Raw genomic sequence first — 26,084 nt, forward strand, 5'->3', positions numbered from 1 at the left:
GCAAATTCTCCTTTCCCAATCTATCCATCATAGTCCAAGCTTTAAATGCTCTTAATCATTGAGCAATCTCTCCAGCCCCCAACTACTAAGACTAGAGCACGGAAGGATGACTCAATCTTGTGAGTGTATGTGCACTCAAGCAGTTCTCCTGCTATAAGCTAGGCTCTAACCTGAGCACTGTATTCATTATGAAGCTGGCACACCAACTTCATGAAAAGAGCTCTGCATGACAAGAACTGATCTGGCCATGGTGATAAAAGAATGCACAGGATGCTGAGCAGCCTAGAAAATTCTCAATCTTCCTGGGTTAACCAGAAGGCTACATAGAGGCAGTTATCAGAACAGGCCAGAGGTATATCAAAATGACAGAGTACTTCCTGATGTATGTGCCATCCTGGGTTGAACTCCAATGCCATAAAAGGGGGAGGGGACAACTACCAGAAGCAAAGGACAAAGGCATCATCCAGCATGTTTAAAGAAATGTGAGAATGCTGGGCAGTGGTAGCACGTACCTTTAATTCCAGCACTGGGGAGACAGAGGCAGGCAGGCAGCTCTCTGTGAGTTCCAGGCCAGCCTGGTCTAGAGATCAAGTTCCAGGACAGGCTCCAAAGCCCAGAGAAACCCTGTCTTGAAAAACAAAACAAACAAACAAAAAGAGATACGAGGACACAGTAAATTTAGAAACTGCACTGTGGTGAATATTGTCATGTAGGCACATGATAACCACACAGGTAAGGGATGAGCTTGAAGACAGACTGGGCAAGGTCACTCATAGTCCTTTTCCCGGACTCTGGGTATCTCGTAGTAGCACATTTGTTGAGCATGCATCATGAGGCTGTTCATCCATTCTTCCAGTACTGCAAAATTTTCCTTGCTGTATTTTAGCACTTTTTTTTTTTTTTTAACGTTTTGAGATGGGATCTCATGTTACTCTGGCTGCCCTGAAACTCAAAAGCACTGGCATTACAGACCACCATGCTTGGCTGGGCTCTCGTCCATCTAAAGGGGGCTGTTCAGATAAGTATTATGATCAGCTCACCAGATTCTGATGAAACCCACATGGAAAAGAGACTAGGAGAAAAAGAACTGAAGAGTGGTTAGGCCAGATATAGAGAATATAGTCCCCTCAGGGTGAAATTCTGAACCCTGAAACAGAAGGGATCAGGGAAAGGCGTGACGCTGTATAAGTAGAACTGGTTGGTGATGAATTGGATCTGAAGAGGAGGAAGGACAGAGTTAAGGGCAGAGGTCAGAAGAGGGTTGTGATCTCCTGAACTGGAGGGTTACAAATGGCTGAGCTGCCATGTTGGTGCTGGGAAATGAACCCAGTTCTTTGGAAAAGCACCCAGTTATTCAAGGCACTATGAGTGACATGAAGAAAGATGCCATACATACAATATGGTGCCCAGAAGGAGGAAGAGATCCAACAGGGAAGATGACTTGGTTTTCAGTTCATAATGGAAACAACTTAGAAGTTCCCATGGGGAGCAGATAAAAGTCCTGAGTGAATGTGTATCATTTGATATGAGCACAGCCATGACAAGAATCCCAGTGCTTCAAATTTATGGGAATGGCAAAGCCTTCCCCAGGTCGGGCTCAAGGAACTGATAGACTTCCCTTGGTCCAGTGTGAATGTTGAGCATGTGCAGAAAGTACCAACCTTTGCTTCCTCCCCTGGGATGACTGCAGCAGGAGACTGCTCCCCATAGAGAAATTCCCCCTGGGCTTCTTGGCAAGGAGAGAAGAGAAATGGCATTTGAAATACATCTGGGGCAGTCTACTCTTTCTTTTATCATCATCATCTTATTATTATTTTTTTTTCAAGACAGAGTTTCTCTGTGTAACTGCTCTGACTGTCCTGGAACTAGCTCTGTAGATCAAGCTGGATCCAGAGATCCATCTGCCTCTGCCTCCCGAGTACTGGGATCAAAGGCATGCACCACCACTGCCTGGCTTTAGTTTGGGTTTCCTTTGCTGTGAAGAGACACCATGACCAAGGCAACTCTTTTTAATTGGGCGGCTTACAGCTTCAGAGGTTAGGTCCATTACCATCATGAAGCAACATGGCAACAAGCAGGCAGACATGGTGCTGGGGCTGAGAGTCCTACATCTTGATCCAAAGGCATCAGGAAGTCAACTGAGACACTGGGTGGTACCATGAGCATAGAGACCTCAAAGCCCACTTCTACAGTGATGCACTTCCTCCAACAAGGCCACGCCTCCTAACAGTGCCACTCCCTTTGGAAGCCATTTTCTTTCAAACCACCACAGGTGCTTCAGCAGTTAAGAGCATTTACTGCCCTTGCAGAGGACCAAGGTTTGGTTCCCAGCATTCACATGGCAGTTCACAACTGTCCGTAATTCCAAAGAATAAGACACCCTCTTCTGGCCTTCACGGACACTAGGCACACACATGATGCACATACATACATGCAGGCAAAACACTCACATAAAATAGAAATAAATAGCCAGGTGGTGGCGGCACATACCTTTAATCCCAGCACTCTGGAGGCAGAGGCAGGCAGATCTCTGTGGGTTCAAGGCCAGCTTGGTCTACAAGGGCTAGTTCCAGGGCAGCCTCCAAAGCCACAGAGAAACCCTGTCTCAAACCACCCCTCCAAAAAAATAGAAATAAATAAAACTTTGAAAAGAAAAAAAAAATCAATAAGAACAAAGACAAGAGATAATAAAAAATACTAGAGGAATTTAAGTCTATAACATCTATAGCTACAGTGAACACTAAATCCAGCCTAACTTCTAGCCAAATAAACACAAACGTCTTGCACTGAAGACTGATTTCCTCGGGCTGGAGAGATGGCTCAGAGGTTGGGAGCACTGACTGCTTTTCCAGAGGCCCTGAGTTCAATTCCCAGCAACCACATGGTGGCTCACAACCATCTGTAATGAGATCTGGGGCCCTCTTCTGACATTCAGGCATACACGCAGGCAGAACGCTATACATGATAAATAAATAAAATCTTTAGGGGAAAAAAAAAAAGACTGATTTCCTTTAGTCCACACATCTGAAGTTCTACAAATGGCATACTAGAAGAAAAACAACACACACACACACACACACACACACACACACACACACACTCTCTCTCTCTCTCTCTCTCTCTCTCTCACTGCTGGAATTGGCAGTGCAATTCCGATATAATGGAGTTATTATACCCAAACTTTAATAGAAAATGCAGAGGAGAACAGGTGGGGAATAGGAACAGAGAGAGGAAATTCTCAAGGACCAAAAGGAAATAGCACTGTTACACTGTTACAGGAACAAAGAGTGTCTAGGCTCCTCATCTAACTGAACAGGGCTGAGCGGAAACAGACAACCGGCAATGGAAATAACCAAAACCAGGGCTCAGGATGTAGCTCAGGTGGTTGAGTACTCACCACACAAGTCAAGAGTGGTTGGTGGTGGATACCTGTAATCTCAGTACTTGGAAGGTAGAGGGCAGGATCAGAGTTCAAGGACATCCTTGGCTACACAGCAAGTTTGAGGCTACTTTGATTAAAAAAAAAAAAAAAAAAAAAAAAATATATATATATATATATATATATGTATGTCTAAAAAGCTAAATTGCTAGCTCAGCAGTAGTGGTGCATGCCTTTAATCCCAGCACTTGGAAGGCACAAGCAGGTGGATCTCTGAGTTCAAAGCCAGCCTGATCTACAGAGAAACCCTGTCTGGAAAATTTAAAAAAAAAAAAGCTACAATGTTTCCAAAAATGAAATGCAAACAATAAACAAAAGTGAAAAAGGTACAGTACTCAAGAAGTGTTAGACTACACAAGTATAGCATCCTATTGTGAAATGCTATCCTCAGCTATTGCCATTTGAACCAGGGCGGCTTACCATAAGATGGCTGTTGGTATTCCTCCAGGGAATGGAGTGTTGGAGGAGTCCTGAGGCCCTCACCTGAGAGTCCAGCCAGCCTCTCCTGTGCCCCCTCCCAAAGGTGTGTAATTCTGCCCCAGTGCATGTGGTCTTTGGAGATGACAGTGCAGAACACGGAAGGCTGACTGAGAAGAGACTTCTATCTACACAGCTGTGAAGAAGATGTCACTCATGCCAGGATGAGTCTTTTTGATGATGTGCTGTTTGGTGATCACCTACACTCCTGTGAGTAAAAGTAGCCAGTGATTCACCAAACTAGACTTGGATAGAATCATTACTTTGGTCTGTCATTGTTGTCCTACCTGGGATAAACAGAAGTTGTTTCATCTCCCCAGAAAAAGTTCATGTAGCCCATATACACAATGAGAATAAATGATGAAGAAATGATTGAAGCAATGACTTAGAACTGTCTAAAAATAATGATAGATATAAACACAGATCCAAAAAACACGGACTAGCAAGCAGAATAAATCCTAACACAAACAGAGCTGAATGATACTCAAAGTGCACATATACACACAATCAAAGACAATAATAATAATGATGATGATGATGATGATGAGCCAGGTGGTGGCACATGCCTTGAGTCCAAGCTCTCTTGGAAGACAGGCAGGTGGATCTCTGTGAGTTCCAGGACAGCCAAGGCTACACTGAGAAAACCTGCCTCGGAAAACCTAAACAAATAAATACACGGGTACTGAGACAAGCAAGAAGTAAAGAATTAAATTAACACATACATAAAATAGAAATAAATAAAAAAGAAATTAAGGAGAGCTGAAGAGATGGCTCAGCAGTTAATGGGCTGCTCTTTTCGAAGATCCAGGTTCAATTCCCAGCACTCACATGGCAGCTCACAACTGTCTGTAACTCCAGTTCCAGGGGATCCATCACCCTTACACAGACATACATGCAGGCAAAACACCAAATGCACACAAAGTACTTTTGTACTAGGTCTGGCTAAGTTCAGAACAGTGATCTGGAGGATGGAGGCAACGCGTGAGCCTTAAGTCGGGGAATGGAAGAAACCATCCGAAGAATGGCGGGGAAGGTTTCCTGAAATGCCTCTAAGGTGGACAGGGCAGGTAATGAATTCAATCAACAAAGTAAGAGCGAACACAGCGTGCTTGGCAAGGAGACGGACAAGTAAAACAGTCAATTAACTACAGGGCTTAATCAAGTTAGCGCTCGAAGAAACTTGGAAAAGTTAACTTTAAATATTCGAAAGTACACGAAACAGCCAAGATGTGGCACAGAAAAGCACAAAGCGGCTGCAACCCTACCGTCCGGGGAAACCCTGGCTAGCAGTGTGGTATTTCACGCTGCGTTTTGCTTGTTGGCGGCTGGGGAGTTGGGGCGCGTGAGCGAGAACCACGAGGCGGGCGGAGCCATTCTCCAGCCCAGTATTTGGTTTTGTTGAACGCGAGCGCCCTCTTTTGTTTTGCGAGAGGAACGACCGAATTCTTCCTGGGAGCCGATGCGGCCCAGGAAAGGCTTCGCGGTGCCGGTTCAGGCAGCCGGATTTACAGAGGCCCCGCTTCAAGTGTGGAGAGGGAGAGCGGTGCCGGGCGACGACCGTCGTTTGTAGTCAGGTGACCTCGCTGACGTCACAGGTTCCCCGGGGGCTCTTCCGAGGCGGGGGAAGCGGCGCTCAGTCGGAAGTGACGCACGCGCGCGTTCGGCGAAGTGGCGGCGTTTTAACCAGTTTAGCGGTCTGGTTCGGGTTGTACACTTAATCACCGCCCGGGAGGAGATTCCAGAATTCTGGTGCTTTGCCGAAGGGATCCAAGCCAGTGTGCCGACCTTCCGGTGCAGACGAGACAGCCGAAGCTCCGCCTGCCGAGACGCCGGGAAGCCGGGACAGGGCCAGAGGGGCGTAGAGGAAAGGGGCCCGCGGGCCATGGCTGCACCTTCCGGGGTGGGTCCCGCGTCCCTGCGGTTTGTAGCTGCCGCCAGCTGGCTGGTTGTCCGCCAGCGCCGCGTGGAGCACTTCCCCAAAGTGTTAGAGTTTCTGCAGTCCCTGCGCGCTGCCGTCCCCGGCTTGGTTTGCTATCGACACCATGAACGCCTGTGTATGGGCCTAAAGGCCAAGGTACTGGAAAGAGTAGAACCTGAAGGGGTGGGATTCGAGGACCTGAGGAAGGCCGACTGGTTGGGATTAAGACCCGTGGGTACGGGAATCCTGAGCTCAGTACCCTGCAGGTGGTGGTGGAGTTGATACTGCAGGACCGACCCTGGGCCCAGGTCCTGAACGCCCTGGATCATTATTTCCCGGAGTCGACACCAGTACCGCTGGTTCCTGAAGGCGTGAGTAAGCCCATGCTCAAGAGGCCCGATGCAGCCAAGTTGCCCTGGGTCCTGATGACGCCCCCCTCCCCCTAATTTCTCTGTCTTCCATCACCTCAACAGACAAAGCAAGACAGGAAGATTTTGGAGGCGCGGGAAAATTTTTGCCTGCTTGTGAAACAGTTGTCGAAGGCTGAGGATTTGGCTTCAAGCCTGCAAGTGAGAATGGTTTGGAGGACATTATGTGATTCCTGTTTTTTCTAAAACTCATCTGACCGTCTTCTCTTTCCACATATAGGAACTCGAACAAGACTATGGGGAACCTTTTCTGGTTGCCATGGAAAAGCTGCTATTTGAATACTTGTGTCAGCTAGAAAAGGCACTGCCTGCAGTCAAAGCACAAGAGGTTGTTGAGATAAAGCACCTCAGGGCAGAAGGGGGGCCTTACTGAGAGCTGCGATCCTCATGTCTGTCCCCTTGCCCACAGCTTCAGGATGTGCTAAATTGGATTCAGCCTGGCTGTTTGGTCACCGATTCTGTTGCTATGCACCAGTATGGTATGGACATGGGATGGCCATTTCCAGGTAAGAGAACTATCAGGATAACTAGAAATTTGGAGGTTAGTATTTAGCTTGACCAAACCTGAGTCAGCCGATTAGAAATTATGTGGACCTGAGACACAAACCTGACTGTGTTAACCTACTTCTAATTTTATCTTTCAGAGAGCTCTGCTTCTGGCTCAGTGAATCCGCCTGAACCCAAGGAACAGAGTCCTCGTCAGCAAACAAAACGAGCACTCCACAGTCCTCTGCTTAAAGCTAAGCTTGGCCTTCATGGACCAGTTTCACAAGAACACCCAGAACATCTAGCTGGCAACCGCTTTAATCTGGCCCCTCTAGGACAGCGAAAATCCCGATCACAGTGGACATCTTCGAAGGGATGCCATAAAGAGCGGCCCACCGTCATGCTGTTCCCATTTAGGAATATGAACTTACCAGCCCAGGATTTATCTAACCCTAAAAGTAGGGAAGAGCATGGACTGGACACAGCAGGCTCTATGGGTACACAAACAGTCTCCAGAGGAAAGTCTAAGACTCCACCTCAGACCCTCGGGAAAAGGGCCCCAGAGGAGGATCCACCTGACTCAGATGCTGCAGAGCAAAAGGAGTAAGAATCACTTCTCCTTACTCAGGAACACATTCCTAGCCCCCTTCCCCTCTTCACCCCATCTTTCCCCTTGTTTCCACCTCAGGAACTCTATGAATTGCTACATGGATCCTCTAAGACTCTCATTATCACCTCCTAGAGCCAAGAAACCAGGTAAGTATGCTGAGTTGGGACTGTTGGCCAGCTTTTCCCGGGCAATTTTCAGGGCCTGTATTCACCTAAAGGAATGGTTGTGGTTTCTTTCCTGCAGTGCAGTTCCCATCACTGTGTAGCTCTGTCATTACCATAGGGGACTTGGTTTTGGACTCTGATGAGGACGAAAATAACCAGAAGGAAGGAGAGGTGAGTAGGAAGAAGCAGGAAGCTGAGACGAGGATGGGCAGAGCGAGGTAGAAATCCATGTTAGGGGTTTCCAGTGATAGGAACTATGCTTTCTTCTCTGTAGGAGTCTCTGAAAAACTATCAGAAGACAAAGTTTGACACCTTTATCCCCATGTTTTGTGACTACATGCCTGAGTCCTGCCTATTCCTTCCTGGCAAGATAACCAATTCTAGGGTCCTGTAATGGTTCTGGAATGTCCTTTGCATTCTGTCCATCTACCCCTGCAGCTCTGCATGTAGTTTCGTGGGAATGAAGAAGAAACCCAGACCTGAGTTGCCTGGCTACATTGCTAAAGCCTTGCAATGCTTGAAAATTAAAACTTGAGTGTGTTACATTGTCTTGATGGGAAGAAGGAGAATTAAGACTTAGGTCTATGTAGGTCATTCCTCAGGAACATAACTGGCTTCTCTAGAGCTGGTTGAAGTGTTTCCCGTATTTCCTTTGTAAGGGGTCGTTGGGACTTACCTAGAAGGGTTACCAGGGTTGAGAGAGTCTGGAAATCATTAGTGTTATTATAATGCCAGGATATATTTTGTAAATGTTCATGTTACTAAGTTATCTTGGGCTGGTGACTCTAGAATGTAGATGGTTCATGAGAATAACTCATTGTTCTTGATCCCACTTGGGTCAGGGTTAACCCCATCTCTGCCCAAGAGGGAAGGAGTGTCTAGATGCAACCTGTGCAGATAGCCAAGCATCTCTTTACCATCAATAGGATCTGTCTTTGTTAATGTTATTTCAAATATTTAAGTACTTCTAAGCTGTTCAATTATTTGATGATCTCATTTAATGAAGCTGATTAACATGATTCCAAAAGCCGCCTTTTTCCAGACCAAGGCCTGTCATTTATGTATCAATCAGCATCTTTTCCTCCTAATCGTCAGGATGCTGTCCCCAGATTCCCATTTGTTGATCTCACGTCGTCTTCCTTGCCTCTTCCCCCAGTGAGTGCCCTTAGCATTTCATATGTGCAGAAAGCGTAAGTGACTACAGGAGCACTCAGTGAGATGATAGGAACTGAATTAAGTAACACAGCCACAGTAGCTGGGATGGGTGAGAAGCCCCTTCAGAGGCCCCTGTGGTAGAGTTGCTGCCTTGGGAAAGTAGACTTCTCAGGTTTATCGGGAATCACTGAAAATTGGATTCACTTGCTGGGTGACTCGGATAAAGGTAGTTCTCCGGCTTAATTCCTTCAGCTTAGCAGCCCCTACATATGTGCATGTAGACCGGATGCCTCCTAGGATGTCACGAATAGTATGTTCCACATCCCCTTTAAAAGGAACTTCTACTATCTTTCCTTCTGAGGCCCTTGGAAAAGAAAAAGTTTTATTACCTACTTGTTAAGAATTCCTTAAGCCCAGTGGCTCTTCCTGCATACATACTTTATTTATTTGTTTGTTTATTTATTTATTTCGAGATAGGGTTTCTCTGAAGCTTTAGAGGCTGTCCTGGAACTTGCTCAGTAGACCAGGCTAGCCTTGAACTCAGAGAGATCCACCTGCCTCTGTCTCCCCAGTTTGGGATTAAAGGCGTTGGTCACCACTGCCCCGTAACCCTTTACCATTTTTCTCCCAAGAATGGTACCCTACATTTCCCAGGAGGCATGACACCATATCCCATAGTCACATTCTCCAAGAATACTCATGTGCTAGCCTTCCATACATACCTGTACTCAGCCACACCTCCTGAATATTTCTTCATGGCCATTTCAGAACTCATTCCATAGAAGAGCTTGTACTTCTTGCCATCCCTCTCAATGAGTTCGCCACCTGATTCACTGTGCCCAGCCAGCATGCCACCCAGCATCACAAAGTCAGCCCCTGCCCCTGCCAAAGTCAAGGAGTTGGAAAAAAGGTCAAGGAACCTATATAGCCACCTTCAGACATAGCTTGTATTAATCTCAGTTCTGCGAACCGACATCTTGGGTCTGTTTTCCCAGCTTTTCCACAATTCCTTGGGGCTACTCTGCTCCAAAACCTAGAAGTTCCCTGACTGGTTTCTGTATTCCTATCTTCTGGTGATTTCATTTTGTTGTTCCCAGGCTCAGTGTGGCTTTAGTGCTAAGAGGATAGGTCTCCAATTTTAAGGATCACCTGGGAAACAGAATGAAGATTTGCAGTTTGGTTTCTTGGGGTGATTTTGTGGGTTGGGTGTAGGGCTCAGAAATCTACATTGTCTAACAGTCTAGGGGATAACATAGGTGGCCTTTGTCAAGCTTGAGAATCAAAACTCAGGGCTTCCTCTGCTGGCTTGTCACCGGTGACACCTTAGGCTTCAGGATCACTAGTTCATATTATGAGTCTGAATGGCTTCCTGAGCTGCTTCTAGCCTGACCCTAAACCCTCGGAGGTGACTTACAGGATCCTCTTCCTGTGCTCTCCCAGTCTCCTTACCAAAAGCCTTTGCCACATCCCCAGGACAGCTGCAGCCTCCATCCTACAAAGTAACAAACACTGTGAGAGACAGCATGGACTTCTCATGACTTCACAACTCTCTATGTCAAAATGGACACAAATTCAACTCCAGACCAGGACTTTACTGGAGCTCCACACTACAGAAAACACAGCTGCTAGGCAGCCTCACACCCTCCCTGGCCCCCATGTCTTACTGAAATGATATGGCCTCTGAGGCCATGAGCAGCATCTGCACACTCCATCACTGCACTGAGCTGTGGATACCCCACTCCAGTTTTCTTCCGAGTTGTACAAACAGAGCCTGGGAAGAGCATGACGGGTGAGAGAAGCGTTCTACAGTTGTCACCAAAAGGGGTGACAGCTGCGGGGAACCAGCTTACCAGGACCAATTCCCACTTTGATGATGTCAGCCCCAGAGAGGATTAGCTCTTCTACCATCTCTCCTGTTACCACATTTCCTGCCTGAGACACAACAAAAGAGAGCATCCTTAGGATCAGCCATGGAGAGCAGCCTTTGTGCTCTCATGTAATATGCTTTGACTATGACCATCCTATTATAAATTAAAGGTACCTGGAGTCCCTCTACAGGACCGTCCACCAACTGCAGAGTGCCCAGATTCCCACTCATCCTTCCCCAGCACTCACACTTCCATTTAGTATGAAGGATAAAGGGAACTGGCCAGTGTGCCGTTAAACTAGGGCACAGTGGTCCAGGATGACCTTTAAGGCAGACCAACAAGAAGACAAAGTGACATTAAAGAGCTATTGATGAAGCAGAGAAACGCCACTCATATCTGACAGTCGTCCCCTTTCACTACCAGGTCACTATTGCCCAGTCCTGAAGCTCTCTGCCTTAAGAGAAAACAGAAAGACTGAAATGTGGGCTAAGACATCCATCTGCCCAGCTGTACTTGGACAGTACAGACATTCCCTTCAATGCTGTGAAGAAAATGAAGCCTTGGGTTTTGTCTACTAGGCCTCCAATAAAAATAAAGCATGGTTTTAAGTGATACTTTTTGCTGTTAATTTGAGACAAGATTTCAGGGTTGGCCTCGAACTCCTGCCTCTAACTCTAAACTCAAGTACTGTGATTGTAAATGTGTGTCACAATGCCAGGCTTTCATGTAACATTACTGTAGCACATGTCCATTTCAGTAGGCAGACATAATGTACCATAATGGACCACATGTATAAATGTATAATTGTTCCATCATGTTTTGTTGGGGGAAGGAGGAGACTGGCTATTCAAGACAAGGGTTTCTCTATGTAGCCCTGGCTGTTCTGGAACTCACTCTTTAGTCCAGGCTGGCCTCAATTCAGGAGATCCACCTGCCTTTGCCTTTCAAGGTGTGCACCACCACACCCAATTCCATGTATTTTAAATGAAGTCAGTTCTGGATGAACTGTGAAGGGTCAGCAATATTGCACTAATTAAGACACATCTGAAACTGAACCATGACAATAACACATAGACCAGAAACATGGTGCAGCAGAGGACAAATACTGATAGACAAAATGGAATGTCACAAAAGTCCATAGAAACATGCCTAGCACATACTTTTAATCCCAGCCCTGGGAAAGCAGGCAGATCTCTGAGTTCAAGGCCAGCCTGGTCTACAGAATGAGTTCCAGGACAGGCTCCAAAGCAACACAGAGAAACCCTGTCTCAAAAAACCAGAAAAAAAAAAAAAAAAAAAGGTCAGGATGGCCAAGGTTTTACACACATACACACACACACCCTTGTCTCAGCAAAAAAAAGGACATACCATGATGGTGTGTTGGGGGAAACGCTTCCGTACATCCTTTACAAATTCAACAAAATGTTCAGAGTAGCCATTAGCCACATCCAGGCATATATATTTTACTTGGGGAATAGCTTCCAGGATCTGTTCAAGCTGTTCAAAGTCAGCAGAGCCTGTGCCAGAGCTGACAGCTAGATGCTGTGGAGAAAGCATTAGATCAACTTGTGGTACTGAGTCAGAAGTGACCTATCTGGTAAGCAGCCAATAGGGACTAACAGTGGGGGTTGTTTTCTAAGAGCCAAAAAGGGAATCCTGGGAAACTGATAAGGAAGCAGGGGAGATCCTGAGTTACCTCCAGACAGTCAGGATTCTGGGTAGCAAACTCTTGCCACTGATGGATGCTGTAGTGTTTATGGATGGCAGTGAAAAGGGAGAACTGGGGAGGAGAAAGAAACATCAATGGGCAAGACTTTATGAGACTTTATTTCTGGAAATATCTTTATAGTCCTGAGAAAGAAAATGATGCATCTGAGCTGACTGAGCTGATTCAACCACTATTCTACCTATAAATTCCAGTATAGCTTTTTACCCTAAATTAGTACATGTCAAAAATTCCTGTGAAAGTACTGTGATCTTGGTTGGATTTAAATTGTTAGCAAATACATTGCTTGTGACCCAAAAAGTGCCAGGAACACAGAGCTGGTACAGCAGGACAAGTAGCAGGCATGGAAGGGCTATGAAGAGGATGGATGGAGTTAGTGTTTGTCTACATTTAGCTCTAAGGTGATCCAATACTAAAATACTTGCCGGCAGTCATTCAACTCTACATATATACAAAGTGAAAGACTAAAGACTAGTGGAGCAAACACAATACTATTCCATCCATTCTCTTTTCTGCTGGAGGCAAGGACAGATTTTCATGTTAGGGACATAAATGTGCAACGATCGATTTCATCTATCTTAGGTAAATTAAAAAATACACTGACTTGCTGGGTGGTGGTGTCACATGCCTTTAATCACAGCACTCAGAGAGGCAGGCAGATCTTTGAGTTCAACAGCCAGGGCTACAGAGAAACACTATCTCAGGAAAAAAAAAAAAAAAAAAATCCAGCAGCAAAAAAAATAACTCATCAGGCTCAAAACCTCTTGGCTCATGAAATTGCAAACAATATCTCCTGAGAAAGGCATTCAGAAGACACTGAATACTGGCATTTGTGTTTAATATGTATACAAACATGCAACCAGACAAGAGCCAACAGCTAGTTGAAACACCACAAATCTTGCAAATGAGGAAAAACCAAAGGATGTCATGTGTCAGCCAGCAACCGAAAGTTCTATGCTTAAAAAACTGGTACTCTGCTTTCCCAGTAACACTCAACTGTCAACATGTTAATAAACAAGAGCTCTGGGGAGTCAGCAGATCTTAGAGATATTTGGCTCAATAAACACACCCAACACATAACAACCCTAAGAAAAAGTTGGCTTGTATCTAACCCTTTATCATTATTGACACCATTTTCCTAAAATTTAATTTTTTGTTTTTCAAGACAGGGTTCCTCTGTAACAGCTCTGGATGTCCTTGATTTGTAGACCAGGCTGCCCTCCAACTCACAGAGATCCGACTCCAGAGTGCTGGAATTAAAGGTGTGTGACACCTCTGACGCTAAAATTTTATTTCTGTAGCACTTATGCACAGTATTGAAGTCCAGTCCCCAGGAAGGTCCTTTAACAGACTCACCATTCCCCAAATCTACCTGTCAGAGAAGAGAAGGCAGACAATAGACAACAGCGGGATTCCTGAACAATTAGTAAATGGTGGCAGAAATGAAGTAATAATACTCCGTAATTATGAGTCTCAGAGAAAGCACAAGAAATAGTCTAAAAAACAGAAAAATCAAAGTCTTAAGGCTAACAGCCACAAACAGAAATAGAACCCACCAACTACATGGGTTAACTAGCAAAGCACATTATGTTCTCAAAAATGCCAGGCAACTATCTACCTTCTCAGCTACATGCAAGCAACATTACTGACAGGAGCAGTGTCTTTTCCATTTTCAAAGGGAACAACCTGTACTTAAGAAAAAACTTCCATTTGGGGTACATCTCAGAAACTCCCAGGAACTAGGACCTAAAGAATGGGAAAATTAAAAGAATAGTAGGCATACAAGATAACTAATAAGCTCCTTTTCTCTAGGTTATTTCAGGTAGGATTTTTTTAAATATTTCAAAACAGTATTTTGTTTCTGGAATAAACAGTGAGTGCTCAGTGTTCAGAATAATGGCAAACTGAAGAAATGCATGTGATTGGGTTGACCTGGGTGGGTGCTGGAAAAATTCCTAAGGTATATAACTTATGGAGGGAGGGGTTATAAATCAGAAAATGGAACAAAATCAAATTCAGAATCTCACTAATTCAAATGGATCTTTGAATTGATAAAGGGTACTTAGGAATGGGGAAACTAGTAAACCCAACATTCTGTCAATTGCCAGAGAACAGGAGTAGCAATGCAATGCCTCTGTAGCCTGTTGTGATAACACTGGGTAGAGTACATAAGGTTAGTCTCACCTTACAGAGAACCTTAGCCATTTCAAAAGTCCCCACGGTATCCATATTGGCAGCAATGATGGGAATGCCATTGTATATCTGTTTTGAGTTCCGGAATGAGAAGGACCTTGTGAGATCTACCTGCAGACACCAACAGACATTAAAGTATTTCATTCATCCAGAAAATAAGTATCATATTAGAACCGGGCAGCTTTCTTGGTCCTGGTCCACCAGAAGTCTGGGGTCAAAAAAGCAAGAAGATGGCTGGCTCACCTCACTTCGAGATTTAAGGGTGCTGCGTTTGGGCCTCAATAGGACATCCTTGAAGTCTAGTTTCACATCATTGTCAATATGAGGCATGGTGCAGGGCTGCAGTTAGATAAAAAGGTGAGGGCTGGAAGACTAGGGAGTAACAAGTAAAGAACGGTAGGACAAGAGCCACCTCTCAAGCTTAAATTGTGTAAAATCAGATCAGGGTGTGGTCCTTTAAGTCTCACTGGGACTATCCAGTATCTGAATTACCCAAATACTTTCCAAGTATTGTTAGGCAGAACAGGGAAGAGATTATGATCTCTGAAGGTTCATTCCTTACCCTGCTAATCTTACTTTTCCTGCCCCAGCACAGGGCAATTTAGAGTAAGAAACTGACTTAGTCGGGGAGGAGAAAAGAGATTTCAATCAGCTTCCGGCATAGGGGTACTCACTTCCTGTTGCTTTGACTCAGGTGGCAGTTGACCAGATTCTTTCGCTTAGCAACTAGCCGCGTGCAGCTCGGATGAGCCTTCAGGGCAACACCAACAAGTTCCGCTAATTGCAAACCTGACTACCCAAGGAATTCCAGCTTCGGGTGCTGTGCAAAGCCTTCTGGGTAACAGAGTCCACACACTGAGGTTGCCGTTGGGTGCGAGCGGCGGGAGGACTACAACTCCTAGGATGCAAAGGCGGAGCTGCCTCCTGGCATGATGGGAAAAGTAGTTTGTTCTGCTCCAGCTCGCCGCTAACCCCAGCTCGCTGGGCACGTGCGGCGTCTCAGGGCGTCGACTGTGCCGTTCCTAAGCCGGTTCGCCTTTTTCTCTACAACGCCATTGACACGAAACACGAAGGCATTCCTGAGCCTTTTGGGAACCGGGTGGAAAGAGGAGAGGGTGGGTCCGGACGGTGACCCGGAAGCAGAAGTGTTCCTAGCCGTGGAGTGCTGGGAAGCGGCAGCCGCGACCACAGCGGGAGAAGCAGCACTCTAGCCGCCTGCAGCCCCAACCTGGGAGGAAGATGCTAATTAAAGTGAAGGTGGGAGCATTACCAGGCTTGCCAAGACTCAGTGGTGCTGGGCTGGCCGCTGCGCCTTAGGGGAGAGGCGGGGAGAGAAAACCATGCCTTTCCTGAACTTGGAGGGCTAACACTCTCGGGGCCCTGCGCGAGGCGTGATGGGAACTAGGGGGACCCCGGGAGGCTTTGAGCGCTGGAGGACGGTCCCGCCCGAAGATCTCGGGTGTTTGCCTTCCCTCCGTCCTTGCCAGGTCTATACTGTGACCAAGTAGGAGGCAGCGTTTTTCCTGGTCTCACTGTTTTCGAGCCTTTGCAGTCATAGAGAAGGCCTGGCAGCAGCTTGGCTCCTCACTCCAGAATTATTGAGAAAAGCTTCATCCCCCGTTCTTCATGCCTAGGTGCATGCTTCCCTCCGGCCTTAACATAGGCTGCTTCCAAAGCACAGCTCTGAAGCATTAGTCTAGGGAGAGTGAGGGCTTCTCAGCAGCTAAACTATAAGCCTTTGCTGGTGGTTGCCAAGGTTAGCGTCTCACCATCATGCAGTAGCTACGCTAGGCCTGTGATCACTTGGCACCTTCTTGTCCGAGGTGGACGTTAAGAACCAGCCACTTCTTTGGCTGAAGCAGGCTACTTAATGGGCGCATCGCCTCTTTATAAACTGTGCCTTCTTTGGCTCCCTTAGTCCATCAGTTTTAAACCCTTTTCTGCTGTTTTTACCTTTGTATACTTAGACAGATACAAAACTGACAGTTGATGCAGCCTGACATTAGTTTGAGCTTTTACTAGCTCTGTAAGTCTGTCTTCAGTTACACTGTATGTTAGCTGTTGTTAACCTTGTTTTCTTCGGTCCTTCCAGTAACTTCTTTAATTGAGGATTGAAGCTAGCCAAGCAGTGGTGTTGCAGTCCTTTAATCCCAGCTCTTGGTAGACAGAGGCAGATGGAATCTCAGTGAGTCCAGCCTGGGCTACAGAGGGAGTTCCAGGACAGCCAGAGCTATACAGAGAAATCTTGTCATAAAAAACAAACAACAACAAAAACAGAAATATTAATGATGGTTGGTGTCTGACGACGTTCCAGTACTTAAGATGCTGAGGCTGGAGTTTGAGGTCAGTCTGGGCTACATCTCGAAACCCTGTCTCAAACAAACAAAAACTGGGAAGAAGAGAAAAGAAGGGACGAGAGAGAAGGCCAGGATCTGAGTACTAGACTGCTTGACTAGTATATATGAAGCCTTTGGTTTGATTCTCAGCACCACAAACAATAGAAATTAATTTTAGTTTAAAATTAGGAAATGTATGTGCTTGTGTTTTGCAAAGTGAAAGAGGATGTACTGGTGGGTAAAGGTATTATTTTTTGACACTTGTTTTCATTTTTTACTACATGTGTGTTACTAGTTCATATGTATTTATCTTCTGGGTAGTCTTCTCAGAATCACCTAAGGGTGTTGCCAAAAATGATAGTCCCTGTTCAGTAGTAGGTCTGTAATGGTGGTGGTGGTGTGTGTTTTGTTTCTTGGATTTTTGAACCAGCCTCTGTAGCCTAGTGTGGTCTCAAACTTGTGGAGATCCTCCAGTTTAGCCTCCTAATTGCTGGCTGAGACAAGGTGTTGGAAGTTCCACCCAGGCTGATCCCCAGTTCACATTCCTCTTGCCTCAACCTCCAGGGACTAGGGTTATAAGCATGCATCATCACCTGCCTTCATTTTTACTCAATATTTACCATTCTCCTTGTCTGCAGCATCTACCTATGTTTTAAATAATTTTCATTTTGTCTATGTATATGAGTGCTTTGCCTGCTTGTATGTTTGTTCACCACTTGTGTGCCTGGTGCCAACGAGGCTAGAAAAGGACACTGGATTCCCTAGAACTGGAGTTACAGGTGGTTGTGAGCCACTTTGTGGGTTCTGGGAACCAAATCCAGGAATCAGGGGCCAGTGGATCTGTGAGTTCGAGGCCAGCCAGAGTTTCCCTGTCTTGAAAAATCAAAGCAGAATATTTTATGTACCAATGTATATAATAATAATGTGTTGTGGTATGGCACACATGTGGAAGTCATAGGACAATGTATGATCAGTTCTCTTGGAGGCTTGGAGGCAAGGCCTTTACCCACTGAGCCATCTCACTAGCCCACAATGTGTAATTATTTAAAGCATATAAAATTACTTTTCATTTTCTAGATGCTCACATATGTACATACACAGGGAAAAAAGGAAGCGCATCCCTCACAAAAGTGATTCTCTCTTAAGAAGTAGGAGAGGGATGAGGGGAAGATGCAGTGGATTGCATTTTGGTTTTCTAGACGAGGTCTCACTGTATAGCCCTGACTAGCCTGAAACTCACTAATCAGACTGGCCTGGATCTCACAGAGATCTGCCTGCCTCTGTCTCCAAAGGACTGAGCCACCAGTCAGGCTTAATTTATTTTAAATGAAGCCCCCTCCCCCACCCCACCCGTTTCCTATTTGAGACATGTCCTTGTTATGCGGCCCAGGCTGACCTTAGCTTCCCTAATAGCTGAGTCTCCAGGTTCAACCTACCCCACCACATAGGTTCTTGTTTCTAGTTTTCTTTTCTCCTTTCTTCTTTCTCTTGCTCCCTGCCTGCACATTAGGTACAAGCTCCATGGAGTTACAGCTTTGGGCTTCTTTCGCACTCCTGAAAAAGGTATTTTGGTGAGGGACAGGGTCCTGCCATGTGGCCTCAGACTCTTGCCTCTGCCTTCTGAGTGCTGGCCCAAATTATTTATTTTTATTTTATATGTATAAGTGCTTTGCTTTTATGTATATAAGTGTGCCTAGTGCATGTCTGGAACTTGAGTTATAGATGGTTGTAAGCTGCCACATGGGTCTTAGGAACCAAACCCAAGTCCTCTTGCAAGAGTAGCAAGTGCTCTTAACCACCAACCTCTTTATTATTATCTTTTTAAATGTGCATTGGTGCTTTGCCATTGGTGTTGGATCCCCAGGAACTGGGGTTACAGACAGTTGTGAGTTGCCATGTGGGTGCTGGGAATAAATTGAACCCGGGTGCTGGAAATTGAGCCTGGTCCTGGAAGAGTTGTCAGTGCCCTTAACCACTGAGCCATTTCAGCCCCTGTATTTTACTTTTTATTTTTGAGATGGGGGGCGTGATATGTGTGGCTGCATATGCCACAGGAGTATGTGGAGGTCAAAGGACAACTTTGTGAGTTGATCTCTCCTCTTCAGGGATTAGAGTCAGGCCACTAGGCTTATATGGAGAGCATTGTTACCTACTCTTACTGCTCATAAGGTAGCTTTTTCTAAGGTTTTCTTCTTTTTTGGGGGGGGGGAATAGGGGGTCAAGACATCATTTCTCATATAGCCCTGGCTGTCCTTGAACTCACTATATAGACCAGGCTGGTAGCCTCCAACTCAAAGATCTGCCTGCTTCTGCCTCCCAAGTGCTAAGATTAAATAAAGGTGTGGGGAACAGGCCAGCTTTTTCTAAGTTAATGACTGAGAAATGAAATTCTGTAGTTGAAAAGTCTTTGAGTTTGAAGTTAAGATCAATAAAACAAAATGATTTATGGACAGCACAGAATTATAAAAATTCACTTTGTCATGTGAGGGATTATTGCTTTATTTATTTATTTATTTTTATTGAGATGGCATCTCATTTATCTCAGGCTAGCCTTGACTTATATGTTGCCAAGGATGGTCTTGACCATCTTATCTTCCTGTCCTGCCTCCCAAGTGCTGGGACTAAGGTGAGCACTGCTGCACCCAGTTTATTTTATACGGTTTATGTGCCTGAGCCCAGGGCATCATAGGCAAGCACTCTACCAACTGAGCTGCATCCCCAGCACTAATTTTGTGTTTATCTGAGATAAGAGCTTACTGTGTTCTAGGCTGGCCTCAAATTTATTAGCTTCCATATCCTGGAGTGCTGGGATAATAGCTGTGTGCCACTATACCAGCTAAATAAGGGCTTTTAGAAATTCTAGCAGTGGGAGGGTTTGGAGAGATGGTTCAGCAGTTAAGAGCATTGATTGCTCTTTCCAAAGACCTAGGTTCTGATTCAACACCCACGTGGCAGTTTACAATCGTTAATGCCAGTTCCAGGGGATCTGATGCCCTCTTCTGGCTTCCACACAAACAAACATGCAGGTAAAACACCCATATACATAAAGTAAAAATAAGGGTAAAAGAATAAAAACAAAACAAACAAAAAGCAGGGTAGATAAGAGATAAGATTGTATGAAACGCAAGTTTATAATTTATGCACAAATTATATTATATTTGGTTAGCTAGTTTATCCTGTGACAATCAAGAAATTTTGATTTTAGTTTAGGATTTACATAGAATTCTGGAATATATAGGGAAGAATATAATGTTGAACTCCAGCATTTCAAAAGAAACCTAGTTGGCAGTAATTTCTTGTGTTGTTGAGAATCCTTTATATTCTGTAAATGTGATTTTTGTACTGGAATGAAGTCCTTCTGACTTGCAGGATGGCCTTGTCTAGGTCACTTGTTATTGCTATATCATCTAAAGAATTGTTGATATTCTTGCTAATTTGGGTTGGGGTGAAGATCAGAAGGTGACTTGTGGCATTGAGGAAATCAAGTGGTTCGCAGAATTCTGTCTTAGACTGCCTGATGACACAACTGTGGTGCCTTCTGATTCTTCAAGGCAGCATTGCTGAGACTGCATATCTCTCAGAAGAGAGTACCTCAGAGACCAAGATGAGATGTACTTATGTCTTTTCCATTGCTGTGAAGAGGCACCATGACCACAGCCTCTCTTATAAAGTAAAAATATTTAATTGAATGACTTATGGTTTTGGAGGTTTAGTTCACTGTCATCATTGTGGGGACATGGTAGCATGCAGGTGACGTGGTGCTGTAGGAGGAGGGGCTGAGAGTGGAGAAGAAACTACATTTGATCCACAGGTGACACTGGACATGACTTGAGCATATATGAGACCTTACAGCCTGCCTCCACAGTGACACACTTCCTCCAACAAGGCCACACCTTCTAATGTGCCACTCACTGTGAGCTTATGGGGGCCAATTACATTCAAACTACCACAGCAGTGAAACTTATAAAAGTCAGCATTTAATCTGGGGCTTACAGTTTCAGAGGGTGAGGCCATAACCATCATGGCAGGAAGCGTGGCAGCAGACAGGCATCGTGCTGGAGCAGAAGCTGAGAGCTCACACCTCAGGCTACACGTGTGAGGCAGAAAGAGAGTGCTTGAGTGCATGCACACTCATAACTGGGAGTGACTTGAGCTTTTGAAACTTCAAAGCCCATTCCCAGTGACACACCTCCCCCAACAAGGTCATGGGCCCTACTCCTTTCCAAACAGTTCAATCAACTCTACCAGGTAGTCAAACATGAGCCTGTAGGGGCCATTCTCATCAGTCTACCCCAGAAGACAATTGGTTTTGGGCTGTGGAGTTTATGAAATCATTTGTCTGTTTTAGACGCTGACTGGAAAGGAGATTGAAATTGACATTGAACCCACAGACAAGGTGATGTATGCTCAGCATGTCTCTCCCCCCCCCCCTTTCTTTGTGTCTTTGTATGTGCCTGTGACCGTGGGCTTTTTGTATTCATGTTGTCTACACAGCCTTTGTTCTTACTACTGTAAGTCTAAGCTGCCTCTGACCTCTTGTTCCTCTAAAGGTGGAGCGAATCAAGGAGCGTGTGGAAGAGAAAGAGGGAATCCCCCCACAACAGCAGCGGCTCATCTACAGTGGCAAACAAATGTAAGTTTGGGTGGAAAGTGGGGCATAGCAGTTTTGTACAAAGATGAGGTGACAAGGCTAGAGGTACATCAGGCCTGCCAGCCACTACTTCAGTGTGCCCTGCTTTCAGCTCTTGACAGTTTGGTGAAGCATATGGAATAGTCTCAGAATAAGAGAAGGCATAGAATAAAATATATTGGATTACAAGCCAATGTTGAAACAGTTATCAAGCTACTAAAACAAATTTGTAGAATAGTAATCTATGTGCTTATTAATATATTTTTAATTCATTGTTTTAGTTATGTGTATATTTATAGGTGAGTGCAGGTGGCTAGAGCTATCAGATCCCCCTGAAGCTGTAGTTATATAAGATTATGAGCCTCTTGAAGTGGGTGCTGGAATCTGAATGCAGGTCTTCTGCAAGAACAGTTTGAGCTTTTAACTGCTGAGTCATCTTTCCAGCCCTCTTTATTAATATCTTATTGTAAGGTTTGATGGGTCTGATAGCTGCTTTTTAAAAATTTTTCTCAAGATACCTACAGTTACAATTTTAAAATGTTTAATTTCTATTGTCTAAGTTACCATATTTTTAACACCGTGGGTCTATTAGTCTGTGTTCAGAATTAAGTACTAATTATAGTTAGGAGTTAATAAAAATAAAGGAGGAATATTTTCCTCATCCAATTTCACAGGCCTCCCAAAGAGAGCCACAAAACCCAGATTACAAATGCCTATTCTAGATGGTATTTCTAATACTTTTTCTTCCTGTAGGAATGATGAGAAGACAGCAGCTGATTACAAGATTCTAGGTGGTTCAGTCCTCCACCTGGTGTTGGCTCTTAGAGGAGGAGGTGGTCTTGGGCAGTGATGAACCTCGGTTCCATTTTTCCTCCTTGCCCTGTCGCTCATAATGAAGCATCACATATCCTCTCACTCTCTGGGACACCAGAACTACTGCCCCCTCCCTTGGATGTCCAATCCTGTGTGTCTACTGGTGGGAGAATGTGAGGACACCAGGGTGTGGTGTTCCTGGCCCAAATGGCCATTACTGGCTATTGGGTTGTAGTCTGCAGTCTGTGTGCTTCCCTCTCTTATGGCTATGTCCTTGGTTGTCAATAAAATGTTTCCTGGCCTCCTGGAATCTTTTTTTCTTGCCACATATGACAGAAATAAAAATGGGCACAGTGGTAACAAAGTAGGACAGTGGAAGGGAGCACTCTGCTCTTAGGGTGTTTTGAGAAATGGGGTGGTGGAGTCTTAATTGTATACCCCCAGCTGGACTAGAACTCGTCCTTAAGCTCATGTGGATCCACCTGTCTGCCTTCAGAGTGTTAGGATTGAAGGCATGTACCCTCAGGCTGGCGTATTTATTTTGAAACAGGTTTTAGATAGGTATCCCAGGCTGTCCTTGAACTCTTGATTGTTTTTAGACAGAATCTATATAGTGCTTACTGTCCTGGAACTAGCTCTGCAAACCAGGCTGGCCTCAAATTCACCTGCCTCTGCCTCCTGAGTGCTGGAATTAAAGCCAAGGGCCCCCACCCTGAACTATTGATCCCCTTGCCCTAACCTCCTGAGCAGGTGGAATTATAGGCATGTCCCATCAACTGGCTGCAGCATAGCCTTTTCTGCTGAAAAACATTTTACTCCATTACCTCAGATGATCCTGGGTGGGGGTGAATCCAGAGGAATTACTTCTTGCAAGTTCTAAATGCCAGTTGAACCTGCTTTTGCACTCCACTTGAGAAACAATCTGATAAGTGTTTGGTCCTCATCACTTGTTCATGAGTGCCAAGTGAAATCACTTTTCTGATTTCATGTTAAGTGGCTGTCTTGGTAACTTTAAATAAACCATGGTAGCTAGGGGTGGTAGTTGAGACCTGTAATTCCAGTGCCTGGGAGGCTGAGGCCTAAGGGTCAAGAATTCCAGAGCAAGCTGCATGGTGATGGATGGTATACTCCTTTAATTTCAGCACCTGGGAGGCAGAGACAGGTAGAGATCTGTGAGTTCAAGGCCAGCCAGAGCTATAGAGAGAAACCCTATCAAGATAAAACAAAAAAGAAACCATGTTAGAACATTTACACTTTTCACATACCTGTGGTACATATAAGTCTTCCTACTGAAATGGACATGTGTTTCAATAATATACAGTGTTGCATGAAAATCTGGTATTGTGACACATACCTATAATCTCAACACTTGGGAGATAGAGACAGGAGTTCAAGGCCAGTCCTGAGGTCCTGTCTCAATAGCAAAAACTATCACGTAAAACCATGTGTTTTTTTTTTAAATTATTTTTTAGAAGCTTATTAGAGTCGAAACCCAAGGCTTCATTTTCTTCACAGTATTGAAGGGAATAGCAGCATACTGTTGACGAGGATGGTAGAAACCTAGGGAAGAAATGCTCTCCCTGTGCAGCAATGCTGGAACTTCAAACTGTCTTGCAGAACGGGACTCGGGCTTTACAAACGCCCTCTACACCTTTTGTGAGACTAGATTTTCATTGCGCAGCTGGTCTCAATTCCTAGGTACAAGTAACTCCCTGGCTATAGCTGAGGTTAAAGTACACCACGGAGTTCAGATATTACATTCTTTCTGCTTTCACTGTTGCTGAAGGCTGGTTTTTATACTATCAAGATGCTGATGTAAAGACACAATGAGCGCAAAGTAATAAACTGGTGAGGTCTCAATTCCAAGATAAAGGTGCAAAAGAGAAAGTTTCATTGGCTTCTTGAGTGAGTTGGGTGGGGTAGACACCAAATGCTTATGGCTTGGAGAGAAGTGTGGTCGGTCATTCTCTGCAGGTAATCTCCCCGCAGAGCCTCCGAAGGCGCTCTTGCGCCGTCAGGCGGCGACGCTCTAGTCACCCGAGCGTCGCCGGTTCTCGGTAGCGCGCCCACAGCCAGTTTGCCCACCACAGAGTTGGGGTAATCTCGGCGCCGAGTTTGGGTTTGCGGGTGGATTATGACGCCGCTGCCAAAGCTTGCGGTTTTTGATCTGGGTGAGGAACCACAGGGAGAGTTTCATACGGCGCTTCCCTTTTCCATTCCCGGCAGTGGCTAAGTGTCCGCGCTCCTCCAGGTTGAACTTTCTCCCTCCTTTCTCTCGCAGATTACACGCTCTGGCCTTTCTGGGTTGATACACACGTAGATCCCCCGTTCCACAAGAGCAGGTGAGACAACAGGGAGCTATGGGGCCAGGAGGGACTTTGCGGAAGCTGAGCACAGTTGTGTCACCATCTCCAGTGATGGAACTATACGGGATAGGCGGGGCCAGAACATCCGACTGTACCCCGAGGTGCCTGAAGTCTTGGACAGATTGCAGAGCCTTGGAGTGCCAGTGGCCGCTGCTTCTCGGTAAGGAAAGCGACAGACAGCCCTCTGACCAATCTCCACACATGAGGAAATCGCATGTAACTCCCCGGGTACCAAAAATTATGAGGTGCAAATATACAAATATTTTCGTTGCTTCTTTATCCTATCTATGCTTTCTGTTCTTTTAAATGATTAAACGTTGGCTCAGCGCTAACCATTTCATACTCTCTGGTATTAAATAAATTGAGCAAATCGGCCCCTCTACCCCTTTATCCCTAACTTTGCTTACATCTCTGGCGCTTTTTTTTTTTTTTTTTTTCCAGGACAGGTGAGATAGAAGGGGCCAACCAACTACTGGAGCTCTTTGACCTTGTCAAATATTTTGTTCATCGGGAAATATATCCAGGCAGCAAAGTCGCACACTTTGAGAGGTAGGCAGACAGCTGATCGTGGGAGCAGTAATTCCAGAGAGGCCAGGTAAACCATCTTGCCAGCTGGGTTACCCTTGCCCTGTCTTTCACAGGTTGCACCACAAGACTGGAGTTCCTTTCTCTCAGATGGTCTTCTTTGATGATGAGAAGCGGAATATCATAGATGTGGGCAAACTTGGTACTGAGTCACCTTGGGGGGTGAGGGATGAGGAGAAAGGGTTCCTAGGAGGATGTAGCAAAGTTAAGTGTAGGGTGGATAATGTATGGCAGATGAGAGTAATAACCAGGAGTCCTGAAAGAGACTACTAAAATGTGACTTTTTGTTCCAGGTGTTACCTGCATTCACGTCCAGAATGGAATGAGTCTGCAAACACTGACTCAAGGATTAGAGACATTTGCAAAGGCCCAGGCTGGACACTGAGGTCCAAACAATGGGTAAGCCTCATCTGAGGTGTAAAACTGAAAAGAAATCAAGAAAGCCTTGTCAGCTGCATTTGTAATTTATTAAAGTGTCCGTTTGTGACAGTCAAGGTTTTACCCACAGGATGTGTTGTTTCTATTTTTCTAACGTGTAAACTGGGTTTGGCGGCCCTGGGGGTGTCGGCACCAGAAGTGTGAAAGCTTAGCCTACATCAGGTTGTTGCCTCATGTGGGAATCCATCCCGAGTCCCCGTCCAATGTCTTCTACTGATTCACATAATGGGGTGCCATAACGCCGTATGTCCTTGCTGGGAATAAAAGCCAATACTATTTGGGAACAAGATTGGGGCGCCTTTTTTAGTAGCAGAGGAATGTGGCTACGTGAAGAGGAGTGAGTGAGCCAACCCGAGTGCTTGTCCCTGTCCCGCCGTGGTCTTGATTGCGCCTGCTGATGATGTCACGGCTACGCCCTGGACTGATTGGCCAAGGCCGGTCTCAGGTTGATG

General features: G+C 45.3%; 3 protein-coding genes across 7 annotated transcripts; 2 read left to right on the forward strand and 1 right to left on the reverse strand.

Annotated features, from left to right (window-relative positions):
- Positions 1-5,520: 5,520 nt before the first annotated feature.
- On the forward strand, positions 5,521-11,149 carry Tinf2 (TERF1 interacting nuclear factor 2). 3 transcript variants are annotated; one of them, XM_051195658.1, is made up of 9 exons: positions 5,522-5,990; positions 6,101-6,205; positions 6,308-6,403; positions 6,483-6,590; positions 6,672-6,768; positions 6,907-7,351; positions 7,437-7,504; positions 7,602-7,693; positions 10,969-11,113. In XM_051195658.1, exons 1-9 carry the CDS (start codon positions 5,799-5,801, stop codon positions 10,987-10,989), a joined length of 1,224 nt encoding a protein of 407 aa, XP_051051615.1. In that variant the 5' UTR covers positions 5,522-5,798; the 3' UTR covers positions 10,990-11,113. The 3 variants fall into 3 exon arrangements, with proteins under 3 accessions (XP_051051614.1, XP_051051615.1, XP_051051613.1); XM_051195656.1 differs by lacking the exon at positions 10,969-11,113 and adding an exon at positions 7,797-8,065 and having other exon boundaries at positions 5,523-5,990; XM_051195657.1 differs by lacking the exon at positions 7,602-7,693 and having other exon boundaries at positions 5,521-5,990; positions 10,969-11,149.
- Gmpr2 (guanosine monophosphate reductase 2) lies at positions 8,503-14,874 on the reverse strand. 2 transcript variants are annotated; one of them, XM_051195661.1, is made up of 9 exons: positions 14,708-14,874; positions 14,456-14,575; positions 12,242-12,325; positions 11,914-12,087; positions 10,528-10,609; positions 10,342-10,448; positions 10,127-10,169; positions 9,400-9,559; positions 8,503-9,041 (listed from the first exon to the last, which is right to left on the reverse strand). In XM_051195661.1, the coding sequence occupies exons 1-9, from the start codon at positions 14,792-14,794 to the stop codon at positions 8,852-8,854; spliced, it is 1,047 nt and encodes a 348-aa protein (XP_051051618.1). In that variant the 5' UTR covers positions 14,795-14,874; the 3' UTR covers positions 8,503-8,851. The 2 variants fall into 2 exon arrangements, with proteins under 2 accessions (XP_051051618.1, XP_051051619.1); XM_051195662.1 differs by having other exon boundaries at positions 14,456-14,571; positions 14,708-14,837.
- Positions 14,875-15,128: 254 nt separating this feature from the next.
- On the forward strand, positions 15,129-25,607 carry Mdp1 (magnesium dependent phosphatase 1). 2 transcript variants are annotated; one of them, XM_051195672.1, is made up of 7 exons: positions 15,129-15,721; positions 21,149-21,196; positions 21,351-21,433; positions 24,659-24,769; positions 25,051-25,158; positions 25,251-25,336; positions 25,488-25,605. In XM_051195672.1, the coding sequence occupies exons 1-7, from the start codon at positions 15,704-15,706 to the stop codon at positions 25,577-25,579; spliced, it is 546 nt and encodes a 181-aa protein (XP_051051629.1). In that variant the 5' UTR covers positions 15,129-15,703; the 3' UTR covers positions 25,580-25,605. The 2 variants fall into 2 exon arrangements, with proteins under 2 accessions (XP_051051629.1, XP_051051628.1); XM_051195671.1 differs by lacking the exons at positions 15,129-15,721; positions 21,149-21,196; positions 21,351-21,433 and adding exons at positions 24,247-24,414; positions 24,525-24,585 and having other exon boundaries at positions 25,488-25,607.
- The last annotated feature ends 477 nt before the right edge of the window (positions 25,608-26,084 follow it).

Source organism: Phodopus roborovskii, unplaced genomic scaffold, assembly GCF_943737965.1.
Source record: "Phodopus roborovskii unplaced genomic scaffold, PHOROB, whole genome shotgun sequence".
Taxonomy (NCBI): Eukaryota; Metazoa; Chordata; class Mammalia; order Rodentia; family Cricetidae; genus Phodopus; species Phodopus roborovskii.